The following is a 23,150-nucleotide window of genomic DNA, read 5'->3' as shown; positions in this document are numbered from 1 at the left end:
ACTTGTACGTCCTTATAAGAAAATTGCTTCTAATTAACAAAAGGGTTTATGATCGGAAGCATTTTCTATATAAAAATAAATAAATAAAACAGTCCGAAACAACAATGGGGGAGTCGTGCGTGAATCGTGATGGGTTACTAATTAAGTTGCAATTAATTTTTGATTAAGCTGATCCAATGCAGTGGTATGGGTAACAAATGTTTTCAATAATGAAGATTAGGGAAAGTGCAGATTAATTAACTGATCATGACTTCGCTTTTGTAATGATAGAATGATTATCTTCTCCCGACAAACTTAAAATAACAACGCACACACTGTCGTTGTAGATTATGGCGTGCAATTGTTGGATTAATTATTTATTTATTGCACAATTACTTAGGGCAAAATTCTTGTTTACCAAACTGGCAGATGTCTGGTAATAATTTATTTATTTATTTATTTTGCCAAGAATTTTAGAACACCCAAATGGTCCCCAGCTGGAGGAAACTTTGCCATGTGAAGTTGTGAAATTTATTTAACTTAAAGTTGAGACAAGAAAGAAAGAATTTATTGACTTCAATTGTTCTTTTATGTATTTATTTATTTATTTATTTAATTTTTAGTAACCATTATTCTTCTAATACTTGCTTCCTTCAATTCAAACGGTCATCTTTATCTTCTTTGTCCAACATCCTGTGGTGCTGGTGTTGTTGGATGGGGCGGTGGTGGTGGTGGTGGTGTGGATGACAAAATGATGGTCCAGGACATGGTTAAATACCATTTTGTTTTGTAGCTTTAACATTCATGGATTTTTGGACCATGTTGGGCCCCACCTTTTCGAAAACCAAAATTTTTTGAATGTTGGAGCCTGTACCCAACTCCAATTCCTCAATTTGGACATGGAGCCAAATTAACCAAAACCCTATACACCGATTGTCTTTTTCAGACGAAATAGCCACGATGATTTGTAGAGGTGGCATTTTAGACCGAAAAATCGCAAAAATCAACTGACAATTTACCACAATAAAATCGCAATTGTAGAAAACCGAACCGCATTTGCGGTATTTGATTTTCAAAACTTACGGTTACCGCAAACCGCGACTATATTTTTTATAAAAAAAATTATACAAGGAAATGGAACATATGACAACTTGTAAGTAATTAGTTTATTTATGCTCATGTTATTTATGCTTCTTCTTATAATAAAATATACTAAACTTATGTTGTTTTATTTGTAGATAGCATTGGTGCTCAAACAACACAACGGGGTCCTTCAAATCCACTCACCACCACCAACACTTAAGTTTGTAACATTGGTGCATTGCATTTTCCTTTTAGTTTATAACTTTAATTAACTTTGAATTGGATTTTTCCTTTGGGTTGTAACTTTAATTCATTTTGCATTGCATTTCCTTTTGGTTTGTAACTTTAAAGGATTTGGAATTGGAATGCTTGAGAAGTTGAGGTTGTGAATGTTTGAGAAGTTTAACTTTAATTGGAATGCTTGGAATTATAATTGTAATTTTCTTTAGGTTGTGAATGCTTGCGGAGGAGGTTGTGAATTTATATATACTTGAGAAGTTGAGGTTGTGAATTTATTTCTTTAGGTTGTAATTTATATTTTTGGGTTAAAGTATGCTTAAAAGATTGGATTTTTGGGTCAAAAGAAGTATCAAAATTAGGCCTAAAATGTGGAATATTTGATTTTTATGACACAAAAAGAACTTGCGGTTTTAAACCGCTAATTCATGGTAACCGACCGCTTTTTGCGGGTCGATTTGCGGTTTCAAAAATTACCATACCGCAAATAGTCGGTCGGTTTGCGATTTGGGCAAAAATTCGCGGTTACCGAACCGCAACCACCCCTAATGATTTGGACTGAGTTATTATGCAAGAGTACTGCTATTTCCACCCGTAGTTCTATTTTGCAACTTACTTTATTCTCAATCCTCTATTTAACTGAGTTATTATGCAATGTGTAAATTTTACTATGATCTTGACCGAAAAAATAAATAAATTTTACTATGATGAATAGTTCGGGAGCACATGTGCACGTGAATAGTTCCTAACAATTACTAATGATATATAATAAGGAGATTCACTATTATACCCAATATAGGAGCTCAAATTATTTAAAAAAATATATATATGAAATGGACTTTAGAAACACACCCAAAGCTCATTTATAATATAACAAAAAGGCTTTTAACTTCTTTTAAATTACAAAACTGTTATTGATTTCTTAAAACAAACGCAGCCCCAAAATCTCATAAAAAAGCCCAAAACATTCAATAGGCTATTAAAGTAATTTAATAATTAAAATTAATGTCAATAAGGACAACTGTCATTTTTTGATTATTTTTTGGGTTTGTTTATAGAAATTAAATGGTGTATGATTTATTTATAGTTTTAATGCTAAGAATGAGTATATGACTAAATATCTCTATATAATACATGAATTTTGTGCATGAACAATTTCTAACATTTATTAGTCCATAAGTATGTATATAATCAATGACAAGATTGGGACCTATGAAGCCAATGGAAAAGGAATACGTATATATCATCATCTTACATGTTAACCATGGACTAAAAAACAATAAAAGATATGCAAACACACACTAATATCTATTTATGGCGTATTGAAATAAAATTAACCCTAATAACCTATTTATATTGTCAGTCCTGATCTTTTGGACCACATGAGTCCAAGAAATTGTGGTCAACTACCGTTAGATATTAATCCAATGGTTCAAAAAAGTTTCTTAAAAGGAGTGCAAGAGTGAGTGAACCGTTGAATTTACATCTAACGGTGGGTGACCACAAATTTCTTGGACCCCTATGGTCCAAGAGATCGGGACTGATTATGTTGTATAAATATAAGAGCACTTCTAGTGGCTCACTTTTGCCAAGGCAAAAGGGAATCTAGGTTGGGTTTAAGCCCCCGAGCAATGAAAGGAAGTTTGGGCAAAAATGGGCTTCATTTACCCAGGTAAGCCCAAAAGGCAAGAATTGCCTAAACTGCTACCTAAGTTTACTAATATCGTCATCAACCAATTTAAATACAAAAAATTCAGAATTTTTTTCTATAAATACCTAGCCATGTTATTCACTTCCCACACCAAAACTCCATACAAATTTCTCTTCTCATATCTCATGTGAATAGTGCTTGCCTTTACTTGGTATTACAATGGGTGGAAAAGCAAAATAAAAAAGGATTACATGCCCTTACCCTTTGCCATGGCACTATAAGTAAAAGTGCTCTAAGGGGAGTGAGAGATATCCCAAGCATTATCAAACCTCCTTCATTCCCATCACTGGCGGACCTACAAAGATATCCCAAGCATTATCAATCGACAATGTCAGTAAGAAAAAATTTGAAGAAGAATAGAGAAAACTGAAGAAAGAAGGACAAAAATTCGAGGTTGTAAGATGGAAGCCTGGGCCTCATGGCATGAGCCCATTATCATGGGTCAACAATGATTTTCGAAAACCTAGACTGGCCCCCACCGTGGGGATCAAACCAACGACAGCAAGGTTAGGAGCTTCCTGTGTAACCAACTGAGCTACACGGGCTGTTAACAATTAATTACCACATTATTCCTTTTTATAGAGTCCCATATCAGGGAAGTTTAATAGTAATTTACACCTTAAATATGGGGGTTTCATTTATAATAACACTAATGCCTTTAAGATAAAACCCTACACCTATAATAATGGTCTATTGGGCTTGACCAATTTATTGGACTTAGGTGGCTAAGTTGGGGACAATATCGATTCTAGTAGGTGAGTCTGCGGTTGTTTGGTACCAACATTGCATAAGTGCCGGTGAGGAAATCCTACATTCAAGGGCGGAATTAGGAATTTTTCAATGGATGAGTTAGCTAAAGTTATTAACTTAAAATCTAATGATTTTTTTTTGGGTACTAACAGTTTCTATAGTACTCCCATATACTGTAGCAGACTAGCAGCAGCAACAAGAATATTTCTCAGGCAGCACATAAAAAAATAATATCCCCATCACACACAAACTCGTAGCAGAAAAAGTTCCTATCGAAGAAGAACGTCTCTAATGGAATGCAACTCAGATGCAGCATCACTGATATTCTTCAGACGGTCCGTTGGAGATTCAGCAGAGCATTCAATTCCAATTCTAAATATTGAATTCAAGCACACCTCAATCTTTTGAACCCTTCTCTCGTTTGTGCCTCCTTCAAAAAGTGTTGAATCTACAATCTCCATAACTCGATTAGGGAAAGCCATTTTTGTTATAAAAAATATATACAAAATATAGTTTTTCTTTTCCATAAAGCCAAACACAAAGCATTATATTATAAATAATGTTATAATAAATAAATAAGAAAGCTTTTAAGGTATAATGAAATTGAAGAAAACAAAATAATAGGTAAGTAAAAGGAAAATAAATAATAAGTAAGAAGGTGAGTTTGGTACGGTGAAGCACGTCAAAGACGCTGTCCTAAAGCCTTTGTAGCCTCCCTACGTGCAGGTACTGACGGTCTACAAGACTCCAAGATACGACCCCTTGTACACAAACTCAAGATCCGCTATGAGCACGTTCATAGACGGATATGGGTATCCAAGTCACAGAACCATTGCCAAAATAATAATATAAAGTAGAGAATATATATAAAAGTAGAAAAGGAGAGAATCAGTTTATGGTGGTGATTGTGGTATGTGATATTCTGATGGTGTAATGTGTGTGTTTCAAATGTGAAGGAGGAGTGGCCTTTTATAGGCATCCAAACAAGTAACCTTCACCAACCATAAAAGTTCACCAACCAAAAATTAAGGCATTCACCAACCAGAAATAAAACATGAATATTAAATATTTATAACCCCCACAATAAATCAAATAAAACAGCCAAAATAATTAATTAAATAAAACGGTTAAATTTTTAAAACCTTTTAAAATTCCAACAATCCCCCACAAGGTTTTTAAAATTTTACCGTGACAAAAAAACAGTGAAAAATATATAATATATATGGCAATATAATACTATGTAATAGGTGTAGGTGCCTTCCGGGCTTGAACCTTCACTTAGTGATGATAGTCTCCATTTGAGGAACCTGAGTGTACACAGTATTGAACTCGGCACCTTTGACCAAACTTCAACATATCCCACACATAGTATTAGTTGAGACTTGGATGCGGGGTAGCGCTATTTATGGCCATGCGCTAATCTTGATTCTCATGAGAGTTACTAGAGAATAGCCCAATTCTCATAGTCGCGGCCTCACGACGTCTCTCACTTAGGTGAGTTCTCCAAGAGTACATGTGACCTGCACCCTGCGGGAGTTTGCCCGCCTCGAAACTCATTCAGGGATAAATCCCTTCCTGACGTCACATAAAATAGCACTTTTGCCTTAGGGATGAGCAGAAGAATATCTCAAGGATATCTCCATAGTTTTATGAGTGCTATATGAGTCACGCAATATGGATTGTTTCTACCACATTGAACTTCCTTCATGGGATCTCCAATCACAGAAGTTGGGTTACCTCCCTAGGTGACTCCCTTATGGGCTTAACCACATCCCCCTCGACATTTTGCATTAATAGCCTCCTCCACGAGGCATGCATATCAAGACTAGCCTTCACAAGGCATATATAATGTAGGTCATATCTTTATTCTTCGTTTTAGCGCGCTCTAAACCTGCATGTTATTGGAAATATTTCCTACACAATCTTGCACACAAACGATTAGTGGATTTCACCTCAGTATAATCGGAAATTAGATACGGATTGGTATACATTTAAGTATAACAAAAAATATCATACATTAAATCTTATGATCAAGAGTACCTCTTAAGTCCATGAAACTTTGAGTACACCTGCTACCACTTATGAACAACAATATAACAATTAATTCTTTAAATAAATTTAACTATAAACACTGAGTATTTCAGGATACTCTTACTCCCTTTTGTGCACTCAAAGTGGCTGAAATCATGATCGCATATCCAGGTTGAAATTGTATCTTCTTGATTCTCAATAGGAACCTATAAGACAATAAGAAGTCTCTACCAAAATTTTATACCAAGGTAATCATTAGTTGCACACATTTTCATATCAAAATTGAAGACAAATTAGTCTCATAATAAAATTTTGTAATATAAACAAATTTCACACGGACACAACATGTTTGCCAAGGAAATATAAAATTATTATGTCACTAAATGAATGTAATGAATCTTTCCCACGAGAGCATAAAGATTGAAAACACACTCAAAATTTTGGGAAAGAGAAAAGGAAAGCCTACATAAATGAATCTAATATTTTCCAGCATAAAAGCAAAAATTGCTTAATGATAGTAACAAATAAAATTACAGCAATAAAGTTCCCATTTAGAAAAGTTCAACTTCCACAAATTGTCTACACTGTTTTTAAAATAAAATAAATTAAGAATGCAAAACTTTTATAATAAGTATACAACATAACTTTAGTTTTAAAGAGGTAATTAAAACCACTCAAAATCTATATAAAAAAAATTGATATTAATTTTGTATTTGAAATACCCACAAAAATTACAACAAATACCTACATAGTTAAGGAAAACTCAACCCCCACAAATTTAAGGGAATTTGCAAAATATATGAAGATTATACTAAATTTATATTTAATTTTAAATTCGTAAGATATGCCAAAATACTTTAGAGGATTTACGGGTTGAAAACCTTACACCAAAATTCAAAATTAAATGCCGCTTACAGTGATATAATTTATCATCTATGTCAGTTTTCTCCAGAAGGTTTCACAAAGTACACTTCCTGGCAATTAACTCAATGTGGCAGCTATCAAGACTTCACACTCAAAAGAACATTAGTTCACTTAATATATTTTATCAAGATTAACTCAAGTAACTAATATGAAGGATTGCACAATTGAAACATATAGGCGTTGGCAACTTTAAAAAGAATCCAAGGCATTAAAACAAAGATGTAATTAAATTGCATAAATGTTTAGTAATGTTAAATGCAATAAACACCCAACAATATCAACAACTGTTGCCAGACATAAATCTCTAAACGTCCTAAAATTGATAATATGCAATTGCGGCACTAAAGTTTTGAAATTAAAGCTGCAGTAAATAAAATTATCTCGTAATTGAATGTGCAATGCAAAACTTCTAAATAAGTTAATATCAATTAACCAATTTTCGAACAAAAAAAAAACTAACGTCCAAAACCAATTATAGCATATTGGAATACTTTATATCCGGGAAATTAATCTCAACATAAAATAAGTAATGAAATTTTGAAACATATATGCATATGCATAAAATATAATTTCTCCACAAATATAAAAGTTTTGATTCTCAACATTTATGTATCAGTCAACTAGCTAAGGTTTTAAATAGTAGTGGATTGCCTCCCAAATTAGACCAAGGTATATTAAACTAATGCATTTACTACCCAAAAAAAAACTGTATGTTTTTCTCCTAAATTCAAAGCAATGACAGTCAGCAAATAAAGAATAATTAGGGTCAATAAAACTTGCAATAATGTCACATAAACTCTCTGCCCTTTTTCACAAAAATTAATATCTATAAATGAAAATAAATAATAAATATAACAATTGAATACACAATAGGCCAAAACTAAAATTGACGCAATATTAGATTTTGAATTCAAAATGAAACTACAACTTCAAGAATTTGAAACCAAAGTAAGTAGTATACCGATTTGCGAAAATGCAACAATTGATATTCAAATCAAAGTTATCTTCATAAAAGGAAAACTTAATTGTCTGTTGACCAATAATGCTTTATTCCTTCATAATACATTAAACCACATAAAGATAGTGTATAAAAATCCAACGTTAAAAGTAATTAAATGCTAATATCAAATCAATTTAAATTAATTTGCAGTTTTTTTTTTTCCTGAATTAAAACAAAGAAGGTATTAGCACAAAATTTCATTAAGTTCATAACCATGTTAAGGGCAATAATCACCCAACATTATTAGCAACTTTATTGCCAAAATAAATGTAGGAATTGAAGTGTGACCATTAGGCCAAATCTCGAAAATTAATTTCAACAAGAAAAAGTATTTTTGTCTTTTGAAAAGGTGTAAGTGTATGCAATCAAGAAAAAGTATACTCATGAATTGACATTTCTAGATTAAGTAAAACAATAAACAGACACAATACAAACTCTGATTTGTAAAGAACAAAGGGACCATGTAGATAAGATCATGAAATAGATTTCCATTTTCCATTTCCATTTCAGGTTATTTATTTATTTATTTAAAATTTGACAAAACTAAACAAGTGCCAAATGATAAGTTTCTGTATTGTCTTATTGACAAAATTCAAACTAAGTTAATTTCTTCGAATCACATAAATTTATAGCAATGCTCACACTTGCATAAGATAAAGAATTAATTGGTAGAACTTATCTTGTGGTACATGATATTGGACCCCTGATACCGATTCCATCATAACTCCAAATTGAAAATAACGCAAATCTCTATTCCCATAAATAAGATAAACCTTGAACACAATCGTTAGTGCAATATATATGTACATTTATATAAAATACTCGAAAGACACCACACATAACGTAATTTGATCCATTTTCCAAAAACTAAAGATAATTGATATCCAAAATCAGCAATAATATGATTAATATACCAACGCTATTGAAATAAGGTCATTAATTAGACATATTAATAAAATAAGTTGCAGAACTTTACAAAATATCAATTAGTCAATCCAAATGAATGGTCAGTGTAATGTAAATTATTAATTAAAGAAAATATATTAATAGGCTCTTAAATTTCATCAAGGCAAACTCTCAATTTCAAAATACAAGTGTTCTTTGAATAACTTACAACTGCAAATCACAAATTAAATATATAACTAAAATTTATACAGAGGAATAATGTCTGAATAAAAATTTAGAGGAATAATAGCATAATCATAAGAGTCACAATTTCAATAATTCAAAGTATATAGCATCATATGATATAAATCGGCAAAATGCGTTTTAATTTTTAATTTTGAAAAAGGCCGAAACCCAAACAACAAAATGAACTGTGCAAAGTTTCAAGTATACAAAACGAACTGTGCAATATATATATATATATATATATATATATATATATATATATATATATAGCATGACAAAGATGCAACAAAACAAATAATTTTTCCTCAAAATTATACAAACCAATAATTATGTTTAACCAACAAAGTGATAAAAATACATTTTGATAGAACTTTGAAACTTATGGATAAACAGGTCTTTGAGCAAAAGGTTGAGAACATATTTGGTTGTTCAAACAATAAATTCAAATCATCACACGGTCACACCAATATTTTCAAACCAGCACGCCTTTTACCAAACACACTTAATAAATATTTTGTAAAATTAAACTGTGCAGAGCTTACATATATATATATTATAAATATAGATATTGAATTGCAACAATTGTAAACTACAAAGAACCTATAGCAGTACGGAAAGAAAATGATTTTAACATACAAAGGCTTTAGATTGTTATAAAAAATATATACAAAATATAGTTTTTCTTTTCCATAAAGCCAAACACAAAGCATTATATTATAAATAATGTTATAATAAATAAATAAGAAAGCTTTTAAGGTATAATGAAATTGAAGAAAACAAAATAATAGGTAAGTAAAAGGAAAATAAATAATAAGTAAGAAGGTGAGTTTGGTACGGTGAAGCACGTCAAAGACGCTGTCCTAAAGCCTTTGTAGCCTCCCTACGTGCAGGTACTGACGGTCTACAAGACTCCAAGATACGACCCCTTGTACACAAACTCAAGATCCGCTATGAGCACGTTCATAGACGGATATGGGTATCCAAGTCACAGAACCATTGCCAAAATAATAATATAAAGTAGAGAATATATATAAAAGTAGAAAAGGAGAGAATCAGTTTATGGTGGTGATTGTGGTATGTGATATTCTGATGGTGTAATGTGTGTGTTTCAAATGTGAAGGAAGAGTGGCCTTTTATAGGCATCCAAACAAGTAACCTTCACCAACCATAAAAGTTCACCAACCAAAAATTAAGGCATTCACCAACCAGAAATAAAACATGAATATTAAATATTTATAACCCCCACAATAAATCAAATAAAACAGCCAAAATAATTAATTAAATAAAACGGTTAAATTTTTAAAACCTTTTAAAATTCCAACAATTTTAACATAAGTATGAAGGTTTAGGTCCCCATTAAACATGTCGTCAGTGGGTCGCTTTCCTGTGAACATCTCTAACAGAAGAATACCAAAGCTGTAGACATCCCCATTTGTTGACACGTCACTTCCCATACCGTACTCTACCATTGAAACATCATAAGATATTATCAGCACAATTGTTAGTAAAATAGCTAAACTTTGTAGGATTTAAAAAGAAAAAGAGGACACCACTTACCTGGAGCAGCATAACCAACCGTTCCTTTTATGCCAATGGAACTTGTGTGACTGTTGGAAACATTAATACCAGTTTCTTGGGAGAGAAATCTTGCGAGTCCAAAGTCAGAAACATGTCCAGTCATCTCGTTGTCCAAAAGAACATTGCTTGGCTTGAGATCACAATGAACTATCGGTGTTTCACAATGATTATGAAGATAATTCAATGCACAAGCAACATCAATGGCAATCTCTAGCCTTTGATCTAGATTTAAACTCTCGGGCGCTTCTCTTACATCTTCAAAATCAGTAGGAGGATGCAGCCACTCCTCTAAGCTTCCTCTATCCATGTACTTGTAAACCAGAGCCTTGAAGTCATTACCATGAAAGTCAACACTTGAACACGCAGTTATAATCTCGACAAGATTTCGATGCTTGATGTTTCTTAAAGCCTCACATTCGGCCATGAAACTCTTTGACGCTCCATGGCGTAACAAGTTGAACACCTTCACAGCAACAAGTTGATGTTTATCATTATCAGCAAGAATTCCTTTGTACACAGACCCAAAACTGCCTGCACCAATCAAATTAGCCGAAGAGAACTCGTCAGTAGCTCTTAGGAGAGTAGCATATGACACTTGCAAAAAACTGTTTGCCAATGTGCTCAACGGAATCTCTTTCCTTTTCCTTCTTGACGAACAGAGGAAGAAATAGGACATCACCATAACTATTCCAAGAAGAGCAACTCCGGAAAGTACTAACGGGATTATTAATTTGAAGCTACGTGATAATCCTCCTTTTCTGGACTTGCACTTTTGTAGTTGGAGATCAGCAATACCTCCACAGAGCTTGGTGTTGCCAGTAATTGAAATCGCACTTGCATTTTTAAAAGCACCTCCTCCAGTTGGTACCGCTCCCCAAAATTCATTGAATGATAGGTCTAGTTTCTTCAACAAGACAAGGCCCTCTAAGAATTTTGGAATTTCACCCGACAAATTGTTGCGGGAAAGGTCTAATTCTTCTATGCCTTTCAACCCAATCACAGATGAGGGAATAGACCCCTTGAAGAAGTTGTCATGCAAACGTAAGACTTCTAAACTCTCACATGAACCAAGGCTACTAGGAAGTTCTCCGGATAACATGTTATTAGAAACGTCCAGTACACCTAGACTCTTCAACTTCCCAACCTCCTTCGGAAGAGAACCCGTAAAGTTGTTCGTCGACAAGTTCAAAAGCAGTGATAAGGACGGGAGGCCGATAACTTGTTGAGGTATTGCGCCACTAAGTTTATTATTAGATAAATCCAATAATATCAACCGCTGCCAATTCCCCAAGCTTGAAGGGATGACGCCTTCAAGATTATTTCCTTGTAAGAAGAGTTTGTATAACTTGGTTAAATTTCCTAAGGAGGATGGAATCCTTCCTGATAATGCATTCATAGAAATATCTAATTCCACAAGGCTTGAAAGCTTCTGAATTTCAGTGGGGATGCTACCGGTGAAGCTATTTCCCCCCATTAACAACGATTCCAAGCTGACCAAATTTCCTATGTCTGTTGGAATGCTTCCATGTATTTGGTTGCTGTAAAACCAAAACATTTCAAGTTTGGTTGAGAGATTGGATATTGATGTGGGCAACGTCCCTCCAAAATTGTTGTCATACATAATCAAGTCTTTTAACTCCGTGGAATTGGTCAAGTCCGTGAGGAAAGTCAAGTCACCATCTGTAGTACCGCTTCCAAGATGATTCTGTTGAATGGCAAATTTCTCTAGGTTAAGAAGCTTTCGGAAATCCGGCATCTGACCTGTGAAGTTGTTATATTGAATATCAAGTAACTGTAGACTTGTGGCATTTGATAGTGAGAGAGGCAAGGATCCAAAAAATTGGTTGAAAGCAATGGCAAAGTTTTGGAGATTAGGAAGAGTTTTTCCCAAGTCTGATGGAAGCCTCCCTTGAATTTTGTTCATTCCTACGCCAAACGTATTAAGAGCAGAGAGGTTATAGATGGAGGGAGGAATGGTACCAGATAAGTAGTTTATGTCAAATACCAAAAATGTTAATTTTTTTAATTGGCCTAGAGAAGTAGGGAGGCTTCCCACCAAGTTATTTTGTGTTGCAGCAAGTGTCTCGAGGGACGAAAGGTTCCCCAAGGAAGGAGGGATCTCTCCTGTTAAATTATTTTTGTTTAACACAATTCTTCGAAGCTTCGACAAAGAGCCAAATTCAGATGGAATTTTACCCACCAACCCGTTGGAATTGAACTCCATGAAGATGAGGTTGGAGCAATATGATATGTTGTATGGAATAAGGCCACTAAATGAGTTATGGTGTAGAGACAGTACCTGCAATCTACGCAAATTCCCAATTTCTGGAGGGATTTTATTGCTGAAGCTGTTGTTTTGTAGTTCTAGTTCCCTTAGGAAACTTAGGTTTCCTATGTGTGGGGATAGGGACCCTGCCAGCTTTTGAGATCGGAGGTCTAGCCTTGTGACCCTCTGGCGATGTCGTCGACCGCAGGAGACACCGTGCCACGAGCAAAAGTGAATGGATTCATTCCAGGAGCTGAATACATTATGAGGATCTTGCTTTATTTGAGCTTTGATGGCTAGCAGTGCCAGCCCTATCGGTCTCGTTGCCTCCCATTCTCAAATGCATGGAGCAAACGAACAATGCTCCATTCACAAGTGAGTGTATTAATAAAATCAGTTTCATAACAAAAACCCCCATTTTGAGTTTGATTATTAAGGCATGGGCCATGGCAAACTGGTTTATAAATAAGATTGAATATAGCCAAACTGGTTTTCCAAATTGAGACGACTTCATTTCCTTCGACTACTGTTCTCGCAACCACTGTTTGTTGTACAAAATTGACTCCAGGAAGCTGAGTGGAAAACAGCCCCAGCAACCAACAGGAGTTGGTCCAAGTGGAAGCGACTTGGATCCTTTAAACAAGAGGTCCTGGGTTCGATCCCAGGCGCTTGCGAATAGAGCAGACTTTGTTGGGAGAGGTCCCCGCTTTGCGTCCGACAGTACCTCGAGGGTTAGTCCCCGCAATCGCGCGGGGGATACCTTGGTTTTCACCAAAAAAAAAAGAAAAAAGAAAAAGAAAACAGCCCCAGCAACAATACATTTCCACCAATCATACGTACGTGGATAAAGACCAATCATACGTTGGTTTGCTTGCTTTGAATTCAATTCAGTGGATTGTTATCAAACGAAAACATATAAGATGTGGATATGACATAAGGTACATATTTGATTTTTGTAGTGAAAATTTTGGATTGGGTCGGCTGTGTATTTTTTTAATCTATATATATAAGCCACGGCCCATATGCTACCCATATAACATTATATTTTATAGTCCAGGCAGCCCATAAATCCTGTCGTCTGTTTCTTCGTCTCTCCCTCTCTCCTCTCTAGCCTCCCTCGTATAAACCCTAGTCACCTCTCGGTCAGGTCTGAGCATCTGTACTTTCAAGTTGTTTATTAACTTTCCTTGATCTATGATTTTGTTTAATCCTTTTTTCATATTGCTATTGGTACTATTTTACGCTTAAAAATTTCTTGCAAATTTAGTTGGCTTTAGAGAATGTCATATGCATTCTTGACATTCTTTATGAATTTTGAAAAATAATTTCTCTCTCGCTCTCTCTGTTTTATATATTATATCACTTCATATTGCCTCTAATGATGATGATTGAAAAATAACTTTCGTTCTTCCGAGATGCTCCATGCGGAAAAATTTGGAGACCTGAACTGAAGAGGCTTGTTTTTGTGTTTACAGCATACATGTACTATATACTTTGTCTATAATTGAAAATATTGTGTCTTTTTTGGTGGGTTTGATTTTTATTATTTTTTTGCTTGTTATTTTCAAGTAAGAATCAACTAACAATCAGGGGGTGTAGCTTTTTTTAAATTGTAACGAGTTTCATATCTGCTTATGGATGATGCTGAATCTATCCATCTTGTGCTAGCAGTGTCTTGTTCTTTCTCTCTCTGTTTTATCATTTATATATTCAATGACTTTATATTGCCTCTGATGATGATCAATAAATAACTTTCGTTCTTCCGAGATGCTCCATGCGGAAAAAATTTGGAGACCTGAACTGAAGAGGATATTTTTTTCGCTGTTGTTGTGTATTTACACTATATATATGTATATACAATTATGTCTTTGAATACATACTGTATTTGAACATATTTCGTGTCCTTTTTGCGTATGTTGTTTAGACTATTGAGGTTCTTTAGAGGTATTTTATATTTTAATGGAATATTCGATAATGATGCTTGAACCCTTTAATTAACAACTTCTAAAGTAGTTTAGTTAAACTGATTGGATATCAATTTGGTATGTTAAGGTTTTTAGCATGGGGTCACAAGCTTGTGTCCACCATTTGTTACTTTGAGTGTTAGGGTTCGATTGACAGATAATATCCGGTAAAGTTCACAGTTAAGAGTTCTCTTCTCATTAGTTCAAGGTAGATTACTTTATATACTTTTTTGCAATAGTATTTGCTACATTGAAATTATTGTATTGCACCCACATGGTCAGACTTCAACTTTTAGAAACCTGAATTTGTGGACTTAACCTTTATATCGACGGCAGCGAGTTGCATAAAAGATCTTCTTTTGCTTCTAATGATATTTCTGATGAAACTTTCATTTTCCTGAGCTTCTTAGTGCTGGAAATCTGGATACCTGAGCCGATTAGTCTGTTCTTATAATGAGTATCAAAGATCATACTCACTGAGGTAAATCCTTTGTTACACTTTTATAGTTCTTTGTGTTCCTTAAGGCTTTACATGTCGAGGGCAATAATTCTAATTTGAAATGGTTCTCATTGTGAAAGCAGGTTCTCATCAAAACAGGAAGCTCCTTGGCCCACTTGATAGACATTGCAACATGGTTCTCGAAAAATGGCAGGGAGATGTGGACTGAGGTATTTTCTGTCATTGTTTTTTTTTACGTTTTTTTTTTTTATAAATTTCATGTCTTCATCAAGGCTACATCTGTGGTCGTTGATCTATGCAGGCAGCAAAAATTGGAAAAGGCAAGAAAAAGGCTCAACCAGTTAACAAAGATAGATACATTAGTAAGATGTATTGTGGCATTGGCCACTATAAAGATATACAGAAATCGATGCTTAAAATCGTAGTGCTTGGTTGGGAATTTAACTACCCTTTTTGGAACCACTTTCCAGTGATACTTTGTACATCCCCGCTGACAAAAAAAAGTCGGTTTGAATTGGAATGGCTGCTTTTGCGGCTCTATTCTATATCAAGGATGAGTTTTGAGACAATTTAAGCATTGTTGTGATTTCCTTTCACCGTAATTATTGTATCGTGTTCTGTCTCCTATTTTATTTTTTGGGTAATCTTTCACTTGGGACCTCGCCTAGCATTTTGTGGAAGAGAAGTACCACTAACACCGATAGCTAGAATGGTAAGTAATACGCGACTCGGGCATTTGATACATTTCATTGTTGGTTATTTCAGCCAATAGTTTCGTGGGCGAAAGGATCCGGATCATCTACTTGTTTTTTCTTTGCGTGAACTTGCTTCGGTTTTAATTATAGCCACATCAATCTTATCTCATCGCCAAAATATGCCTCTCATCCGACTTCTTTGTTTTTATCGCATATAGCTTCTTCAACTTTGCTTTAGTCCAAACAATTTCACTGTTAACAATAATAGGTCATCACATTGAAAGGAGATATCTCCGACTCCTTGGCGGGAAACCTTGTAAAAACTATTAAGAAAACAAACAAAAGATTTCCATATAGTAAGAGAATATTTGGGTGTCACATTCCTCAGGCAAAATTAGTAAACGTAATGTCCTTGTTACACTCAACTGTTGGAGCCAAAACATGCAAGAAATCTGATAAAAGCGATCTTATATAATTACAGACGGTTTTCCATGCGTACTGGCATGTGCCACACCTTTTAGTTTTTATCAATGAAGTTTATGGTACAAAAACAATGGAAGCTCATGCAAAACCAAGCTTCCATCTGACCCTTTTTCCCTTTTCCCCTTTTCCCCATGTCGCCAAAAATTAAAAGAAAAAAGCACAGCCTCATTTCTGCCCAAATTTTGTCGAAGTAGACCGTCTCTCAGTCCTTGTCGTCACTTCATCCTGGGGAGTTGGCAATGTGCTTTCAAAGTTCAAAGCTCAGACGTGGAGAAGACTCACCCAATTTTCGGAAAATAAGCTTCCCTTTCAACTGCTGCTTGAATAGATGACATGACCTTAACCAGTGACAGCCATGCGAATGGTGCCGCACAAAATGCATAGGCAAATACAGAGAGAGCTCTTATAACACCATTTGGATACCAAGGAAATGCCATGACAAAGAGGACGCCGAGAAATCCAAGCCACAGAGCTAGAACTGGCAGCATTGGCAGCAACAGAGCATTGATTGCTATGAAGCAAAGTGCAAAAGTGCCAAGAAAGTACAAACTCCAGCCTAGCAGCGGATGAATCGTGTGAGGAATGAGCACGAAAGGTACAACGTACGCAGCTACAATCGACCACGCCGCTATCATCTTGAGGAGGGTGTGTATTAAGGTAATGCTCTTGTCTGAGCGCCTGTAGCACAACTTGGATATATTTGGTCGTGCCAGACGTGTCATTGCTATTATTCCCAGATAAATTAGCGACTGGATTAGCACCACTGGCATCTCTGCACCATACCTGTATCATAGAGGAAGACAGTGACAGTTAGGTTTGCCAGCTTGAAAGGTGATCACAAAGAAAAATCCTATGCATATATTTCACCACATTGACGGGCTACGTGATGCGGCAGATGATGCGATCAGTTAATGCTCAAACGGTTTGTGGTCTTACCCAAGAGTTTGTTGGCGTTGCGCATGCCACGAAATGCCCAACGGCAGAACAGGCCATGACCACCAATACCATGGCTTCAACCATGGTGCACCGGGAAAGGTGATCACGCTGTTGGGTCCGCAGGGTACACTCCAATGCAATCTGAGATCTATAACAAGCAGAAGTAGAGGGTGGCTAAGATATAATCTTTGGTTTCCCTATAAGATAAAAATTAGAAATGCTTATTGTTTCACTTACAATAATAAGAAGCATCCATTTGATAGCCCAAAGGTAGTCTATAGGTTCCATTAAGTTTGGAGCCATTAGGAGGTGCACGGAACAAGGGCTGATCAAGCAAGTCCGGGAAGTAACCGCCTATAAAACCCTGGTCTGCACCATCTGGATTTTCTCTTCCAATTTTCAACTCATGAAGCATGTCCTTGAATACTTCCATTGACGGCTGCAAATATCATGAACAAATGAAGCCCAAAGTGGTTCCTTTTCAGGTAAACTATGAGAAAAATTCAACCATAAAGTTTTCTTGGATGAATGCCTTAACATTGAGTCTAGTTTAAAATCTTAAAAGGAAAATCAGCAAGGAACCAAAGGATTAATATTACCTTTCTATAAAACCCAATTATTTCTTAAGAAATAAGGCAGATTATGATTTTGAAAAAATTGCACATCATTCTTTCATCTTCAAATAATAGCATCTAGCCGTCTTACGGTGAGTGTTCTTCTGTGTTAGTTACTTCTACTCAAATCATAACCTAAAATCTTGAGGATCTCATTCAAGAGTTCAATGTGAAACTTTGAAATAAGAAGTCAAAACTAAATGGCTTAAAATGGTTTCATAAACATCTCAAACATTTGTGCTTGAAGGTTTAGGGTTTACCTGCAACACAAAGAGGCCAGTATGGAAGATACAAGGGTTGATGAAAGCTGCACAGAATTGTCCACATTGGAATAGTTCATCAGCATTTCGGAGGAAGAGGTTGTCAGCGTCAAGCATGACCACCCTGTCATAGTCCACTAGGCTCCACGCATAGAGTTTGTTGAGTGTTAACTTGAATCTTTTGTCAAAATTGTTCTGGTTGCTATATGGATTATTCAAATTTTCCACTCTCACCACCTTGGCCCCATCTTCCTGTTCTCTGAGTCAAACAATAACAAAAACTTGTGTTAATATATCAATATGCCAGTCATGATCTCAAGTTCTTCTAAGTCAAATTAGTGGTGTCACAGTTCAGATCACCATATCAAACTAAGAGAGAGACAAATTTACGGTACTCTCCAATGTGACAGGTTGAGCAACAAGCACTACACCTTTACTTTAATACAAGTGATGGTATAAAATTCAGGGTTTCTCACACGCGCTATGCCATAGGGGTTCGAACCTGAGATCCACTGGTATGCAAATCAAGGCCATTTTCTTGTGGACTAGACTCTGTCGACACAAGCATTGCACTATTAAAATCTATAATATGTCACAAAATCTTATTTTAAATAAAGATGTATGAGATTTCCAACTTCTTTCTTTTTTTCTTCTCACTTGTAGGACCCAAGGCCTTGGCTCAGTGCGAGAATGGGCTTGATCATCCTAGGGTGTCAAGTTGTGATGATGTAAACAAAGGAAAGGGGGATCAGACAAATCATAGATTGCCATCCATGACTTTATTGTCATCATTATCTAAGCAAGTCACGTGCAGGGTAGAAAATAAAAATAAACAAAACCCCTATTTTGATTTTCTTTTCCTTATATAGAATTATCTTAATATAGAAGCTAGATGATTTGAGAGCAATTAATATGGGAAAAATATGATGAGAACTTAGACATTAATGAAATTCAAGTAAGCACGATTTCAACAAATAAAATTATAAAACTAAATACGCGCAAATTAAGCATGTAATCGAGTTTTTTTTGCTTTTATCAATGATATTTCTGGAATCTTTGCCGACTCTCCTCTTATTTTCTTCCCACGAAGAGAAAAAAGAGGCAGATGTTGAAAACACGACCACCTAGACCAACGGACGAGGTTCACCAAGACCAACGGTGCCATGTCTTTGGATTCCACCGACTTCGACCCCCAAGCCAATCAAACCACGCCACGTCACGCAAATGGGAAGCAACGCCCAACAAGATATCACTGGCCAGTCTACCCATTAAGACCATTTGGTAAATGCATTGCTGTTGCGCTGTGACTCGAAAAGGCGCCCCCCACCCATTCTTATCCGAAAATGGAAAAAAAAATCCAGAGGGCATATTCTAAGCTGCATCTAAGAACACCGAAAATAGACGGTCCCGATCCATTCATTAAAAAAAAAGCCGTTGACCATTTTGACCAACTACCAACCTAATTGGCTCAACTTCTAGTTGACTAGCCCTTCGCTACTTGGTAGCTCTACACAGCGTAACGTGCGCCGAAACCCCAAGTTTTTTTCTAACGTGCACCGGGACGGCCCTGCGCGCACGTTACGGCCAAAAAGGAAAAACGAAACGGGGGAAAAAGACAAAAAATCGAAAGAAAGAGGACTTACAGAGTCTGAACCCAACGGAGGGGGACGTCTGGGGAGGCAATGACGACGAGATCGGCGGCAACGTGGAGCCTGGAGAGCGATCTGATCATGACACGTGTCGCAACGTAGAACTCGTAGTCCCTGGGCGTCCCCATGTACATCATCGTCGCGTACGCATTTCTGTAGTACTGCCGCGGCCGCCGCTGCTGCTGCTTCAGCTGGTGGTTTTCGCTGAACGCCGTCGTTTCGAGAACAAGAAGGAGGAGCGTTAGCAGGAGGATTTTTGAAATTCCAATGCTGCCCTTGGCCATTGAGCTCGCTCTCCCTCTCTCTCTCTCTCTCTCTCTCTCTCTCTCTAAGCATCCATCACCATTGCAAGTGAAGGACTTTATTTAATACCGAAGACGGACAGAGAGAGACAAAGAGAAAGAGAGAGTTTTAAATATTTCTCGATGGGTAGGAAACAACGAGGGAAGGCGTTTTTATAGAGAGGCTCTTTGCGTGATCTGGACCGTTCAGTCTCGGCATCCAACGGTCCAGAATCAGGCCGTATTATTATATTGCAAAGGAAATAATTTAACGCTTATCGGTTTGGTGTCTGGGGGCATACTAGGCAGGACAGGTGAAGTAGTACGGCTCGGTTTTACTACGTCGTTTTTGTTAATTTAATAGTGGGGCCCACCCTTTCTCTGGTTTTAAAAAACGCAAGCAATGAGGATCTGCCACGTGGTGTTGGACCGGATTTTAGAGAGGAAAAAACCCATCTCCTTCTTGCATCCAAAGTAGCCTTATGTCAAAGCAGATCTTATGAAGGTAATATCGTACATTTCATTTGTTATATAATGCGATTAATTATGTGGTCTTTCTTGTTTTCGACAATTATATATATGTGATCAATTTAGTATAGAAAATCTAATAAGAGTTTGTTCACGATATTTGAATTTATAATTTATTTTAACGAAGTAGAGATTGAACGCAACCAAATCAAATGGTTATTGACGCAAAGTTAAAAAACCCTAAATTTACTGTATTTTTTAATTTTGAGCTTGCTAAGATTTAAAGACAGCTAATTTAAAGAGTCTTAAGTTCGAAACACCTTTCCGTTTATTAAAAATAAACCCAAGAAATTTTACCATATGAAGGAAAAAAATCAGAGAGACAAATTAAGCATGCCGGGACCACTTTAGTTACATCTCCAAGCCAAAAAGAAAAATAATTGTTTTAAGCTTTGGGACGGTGTGTGTGTCTATGTAGATACTAGATAGGGCATCGAAATGCCCAAACTCCCTCTTTACTAATTGATGATATTATTTTTTTGGATTGGTGGGGTTGGCCTTCGACGTACTTTTCTCTGATCTGTCCAAAGCGGATATTCGTATCGTATAGATGATTAGCTTGCAAACATGGATATCATTACTTATTATATAATAACGAGTTTAATTAATTATAAAGCCGATGATAACAAAGGTGACACCTCTCTCTCTCTCTCTTAAGTCCAAGGACAATCCATGATTCCATATAGCTAGCTACCATTTGTTCAAAAACAAAAATACGGGTATAATCCAATGGAAAAGAATCTTGATTTGCAGACTAATAATTCCAGGTTTGAACTCCCATGACACCTTAATAATGTGTGTGTGAAAAATCACTCTTTTTGTTGCGGAGGTAGATGAAATATATATAATCGGCTAGTAAAAAAATATGACATTTACCACTCTTTTGGACTCATTCCACAACTTATGATCCGAACTGTTTATTTTTAAGTAATCATATATATATATATATATTGCTCATGTATTCATTCTTATTATAATTACTTTTATTAGAAAATAATAATTATTATTAGCATTAACCGACCCAAACATATATATGTAATAGGTAATTGGATAAAGATGAATTTTATAGTTGGAGGAATGAATGTGATCCTAGAAGCCCCGAAATGGTGGCGCGATGGCATGCATACATGGTGCAAACTTACTTATATTAAAACAAACAAAAATGGACGGTCATGATTTCATTCACGATTTTTATTGGGATTTCAGTAAACCTAGTGAAGGTTTATGCAAGCCTTGCTCAACTAGCCCGAATAATCCTATGCTGATTTTGGGTAGACTTAAGACTTTTTTAGGGTTAATGGTATTGTAATATTATACGGTATAAGACCGAATGATTTGGACCGGTTGATATAATGCTTGACAAATTTGAAATAAAGTTAAATTGAGAAAAAGCTGAGAAGGGAGGTGACCATTTCCTTTTCATCAATGCTATTTTGCAATATATATATATATATATATATATATATATATATATATGCGTAGCGTAGGTGGGGTTGGCAAATGGCAACGCACGTCTTATTCTGCCTCCTTTTCTTATTTACTTATCTTTTTCATGGGATAGAGTAGACTATGGAAGGGGGTGATGTGGATAGAAGGAATTCAATTCATACGGAGGTTTTGATAAGCCCTACTTATTTAAGTGAGAAATTATTGTGTCTTATTCAATTACGGTCATATAATATGTGTGCATATTCATTTTATAATTTAAAATTAGAGAAATTATATATTTGTCGTCCACCCATTTATACATGAATTGGTTATATTTTGTGATCATATTCTATTAGGGTTTTCTATAATGAGGGGGTGTGTTGAGGGTTCAATCCAACCGCCCAATAATAGGAGAAATTATACAATAGTACGGTACTATTACATGGCACTTGCCAGGTGGTAGTACACACCTATAAGATGACGACATATGGACAACAGCTCCAACAAAGATATTTAACGTTTTGTTTTATATCAACGTTAACATCACCGTCCATATGAAATTAAACTTCCCCATCTTTATCCATCACCAACGACTTCCATTTCTACAAGATTAATTTGACTCCTAGAGGAGCGGCTATGTTGGTGCTGGGGCCATTAGATTTTTATAAACCCTCTTAATTTCTTCTCTTTTTTTCTTTTTTTTTTTAATTTCATAAAATTTTAAGAAATTATTCTCTTCCCCAGTTTGTTCTTGGGTGTTTGTAAAGGAAAACATTAAATTTCTTTTTCTTTCCAGGCAAACAGGGGTTAATTTTAGGATCTTCGTTTCGAATTTGTTCTTGAGTCCATCGTCTTTTGCAATTGCTTGGGTTGGTGTTTGTTAAATGGGTAGGCTCAAACAATATGGGTTGCGATTTTATGGGTGTATAACTAAAAATCTAAAATAAATTTTGATGATTTTTTTTATGTTGAAAGAAATTATGAGAGTTAATGGCTTTTCGAGAGATCCCAATGGGTTGAACGAAAAACTCCATAGCCATGGCTTCTCGAGAGATCCAAAGATGGACAAAAGCTATGCAGCATTTGAGGCAAAACTGACGGACCGTAGAAGTGTCCAAACCAATATTAAACAGACGTTAGTTCCGCTTTTTTTTTTTTTCCA

General features: G+C 35.6%; 2 protein-coding genes, 1 long non-coding RNA gene and 2 other non-coding genes across 5 annotated transcripts; 3 read left to right on the top strand and 2 right to left on the bottom strand.

Moving 5' to 3' along the window:
* Nucleotides 1-4,008: 4,008 nt before the first annotated feature.
* Nucleotides 4,009-11,913, bottom strand: LOC110770005 (putative LRR receptor-like serine/threonine-protein kinase At3g47570). Its single transcript, XM_088253486.1, has 3 exons — nucleotides 10,404-11,913; nucleotides 10,176-10,308; nucleotides 4,009-4,246 (listed from the first exon to the last, which is right to left on the bottom strand). Exons 1-3 carry the CDS (start codon nucleotides 11,896-11,898, stop codon nucleotides 4,030-4,032), a joined length of 1,845 nt encoding a protein of 614 aa, XP_088109612.1. The 5' UTR covers nucleotides 11,899-11,913; the 3' UTR covers nucleotides 4,009-4,029.
* A 1,830-nt stretch (nucleotides 11,914-13,743) lies between these two features.
* Nucleotides 13,744-15,751, top strand: LOC110757109 (uncharacterized). Its single transcript, XR_002526753.2, has 3 exons — nucleotides 13,744-15,135; nucleotides 15,237-15,323; nucleotides 15,416-15,751. It is a non-coding gene; the product is annotated as an uncharacterized LOC110757109 (long non-coding RNA).
* Nucleotides 14,062-14,147, top strand: LOC148294472 (small nucleolar RNA Z159/U59). The gene has a single exon (XR_015836169.1). It is a non-coding gene; the product is annotated as a small nucleolar RNA Z159/U59 (small nucleolar RNA).
* Nucleotides 14,417-14,500, top strand: LOC148294471 (small nucleolar RNA Z159/U59). The gene has a single exon (XR_015836168.1). It is a non-coding gene; the product is annotated as a small nucleolar RNA Z159/U59 (small nucleolar RNA).
* Nucleotides 15,752-16,237: 486 nt separating the features above from the next.
* LOC110757154 (putative glucuronosyltransferase PGSIP8) lies at nucleotides 16,238-20,255 on the bottom strand. The gene is made up of 5 exons (XM_021958711.2): nucleotides 19,746-20,255; nucleotides 18,103-18,361; nucleotides 17,466-17,667; nucleotides 17,229-17,376; nucleotides 16,238-17,075 (listed from the first exon to the last, which is right to left on the bottom strand). The coding sequence occupies exons 1-5, from the start codon at nucleotides 20,033-20,035 to the stop codon at nucleotides 16,571-16,573; spliced, it is 1,404 nt and encodes a 467-aa protein (XP_021814403.1). The 5' UTR covers nucleotides 20,036-20,255; the 3' UTR covers nucleotides 16,238-16,570.
* Between the last annotated feature and the right edge of the window lie 2,895 nt (nucleotides 20,256-23,150).

This window comes from Prunus avium, chromosome 5, assembly GCF_965620075.1.
Source record: "Prunus avium chromosome 5, drPruAviu1.hap1.1, whole genome shotgun sequence".
Classification (NCBI taxonomy): Eukaryota; Viridiplantae; Streptophyta; class Magnoliopsida; order Rosales; family Rosaceae; genus Prunus; species Prunus avium.
The sequence above is the reverse complement of the archived record's forward strand: the minus strand, read 5'-3'. Positions and strand labels throughout refer to the sequence as shown.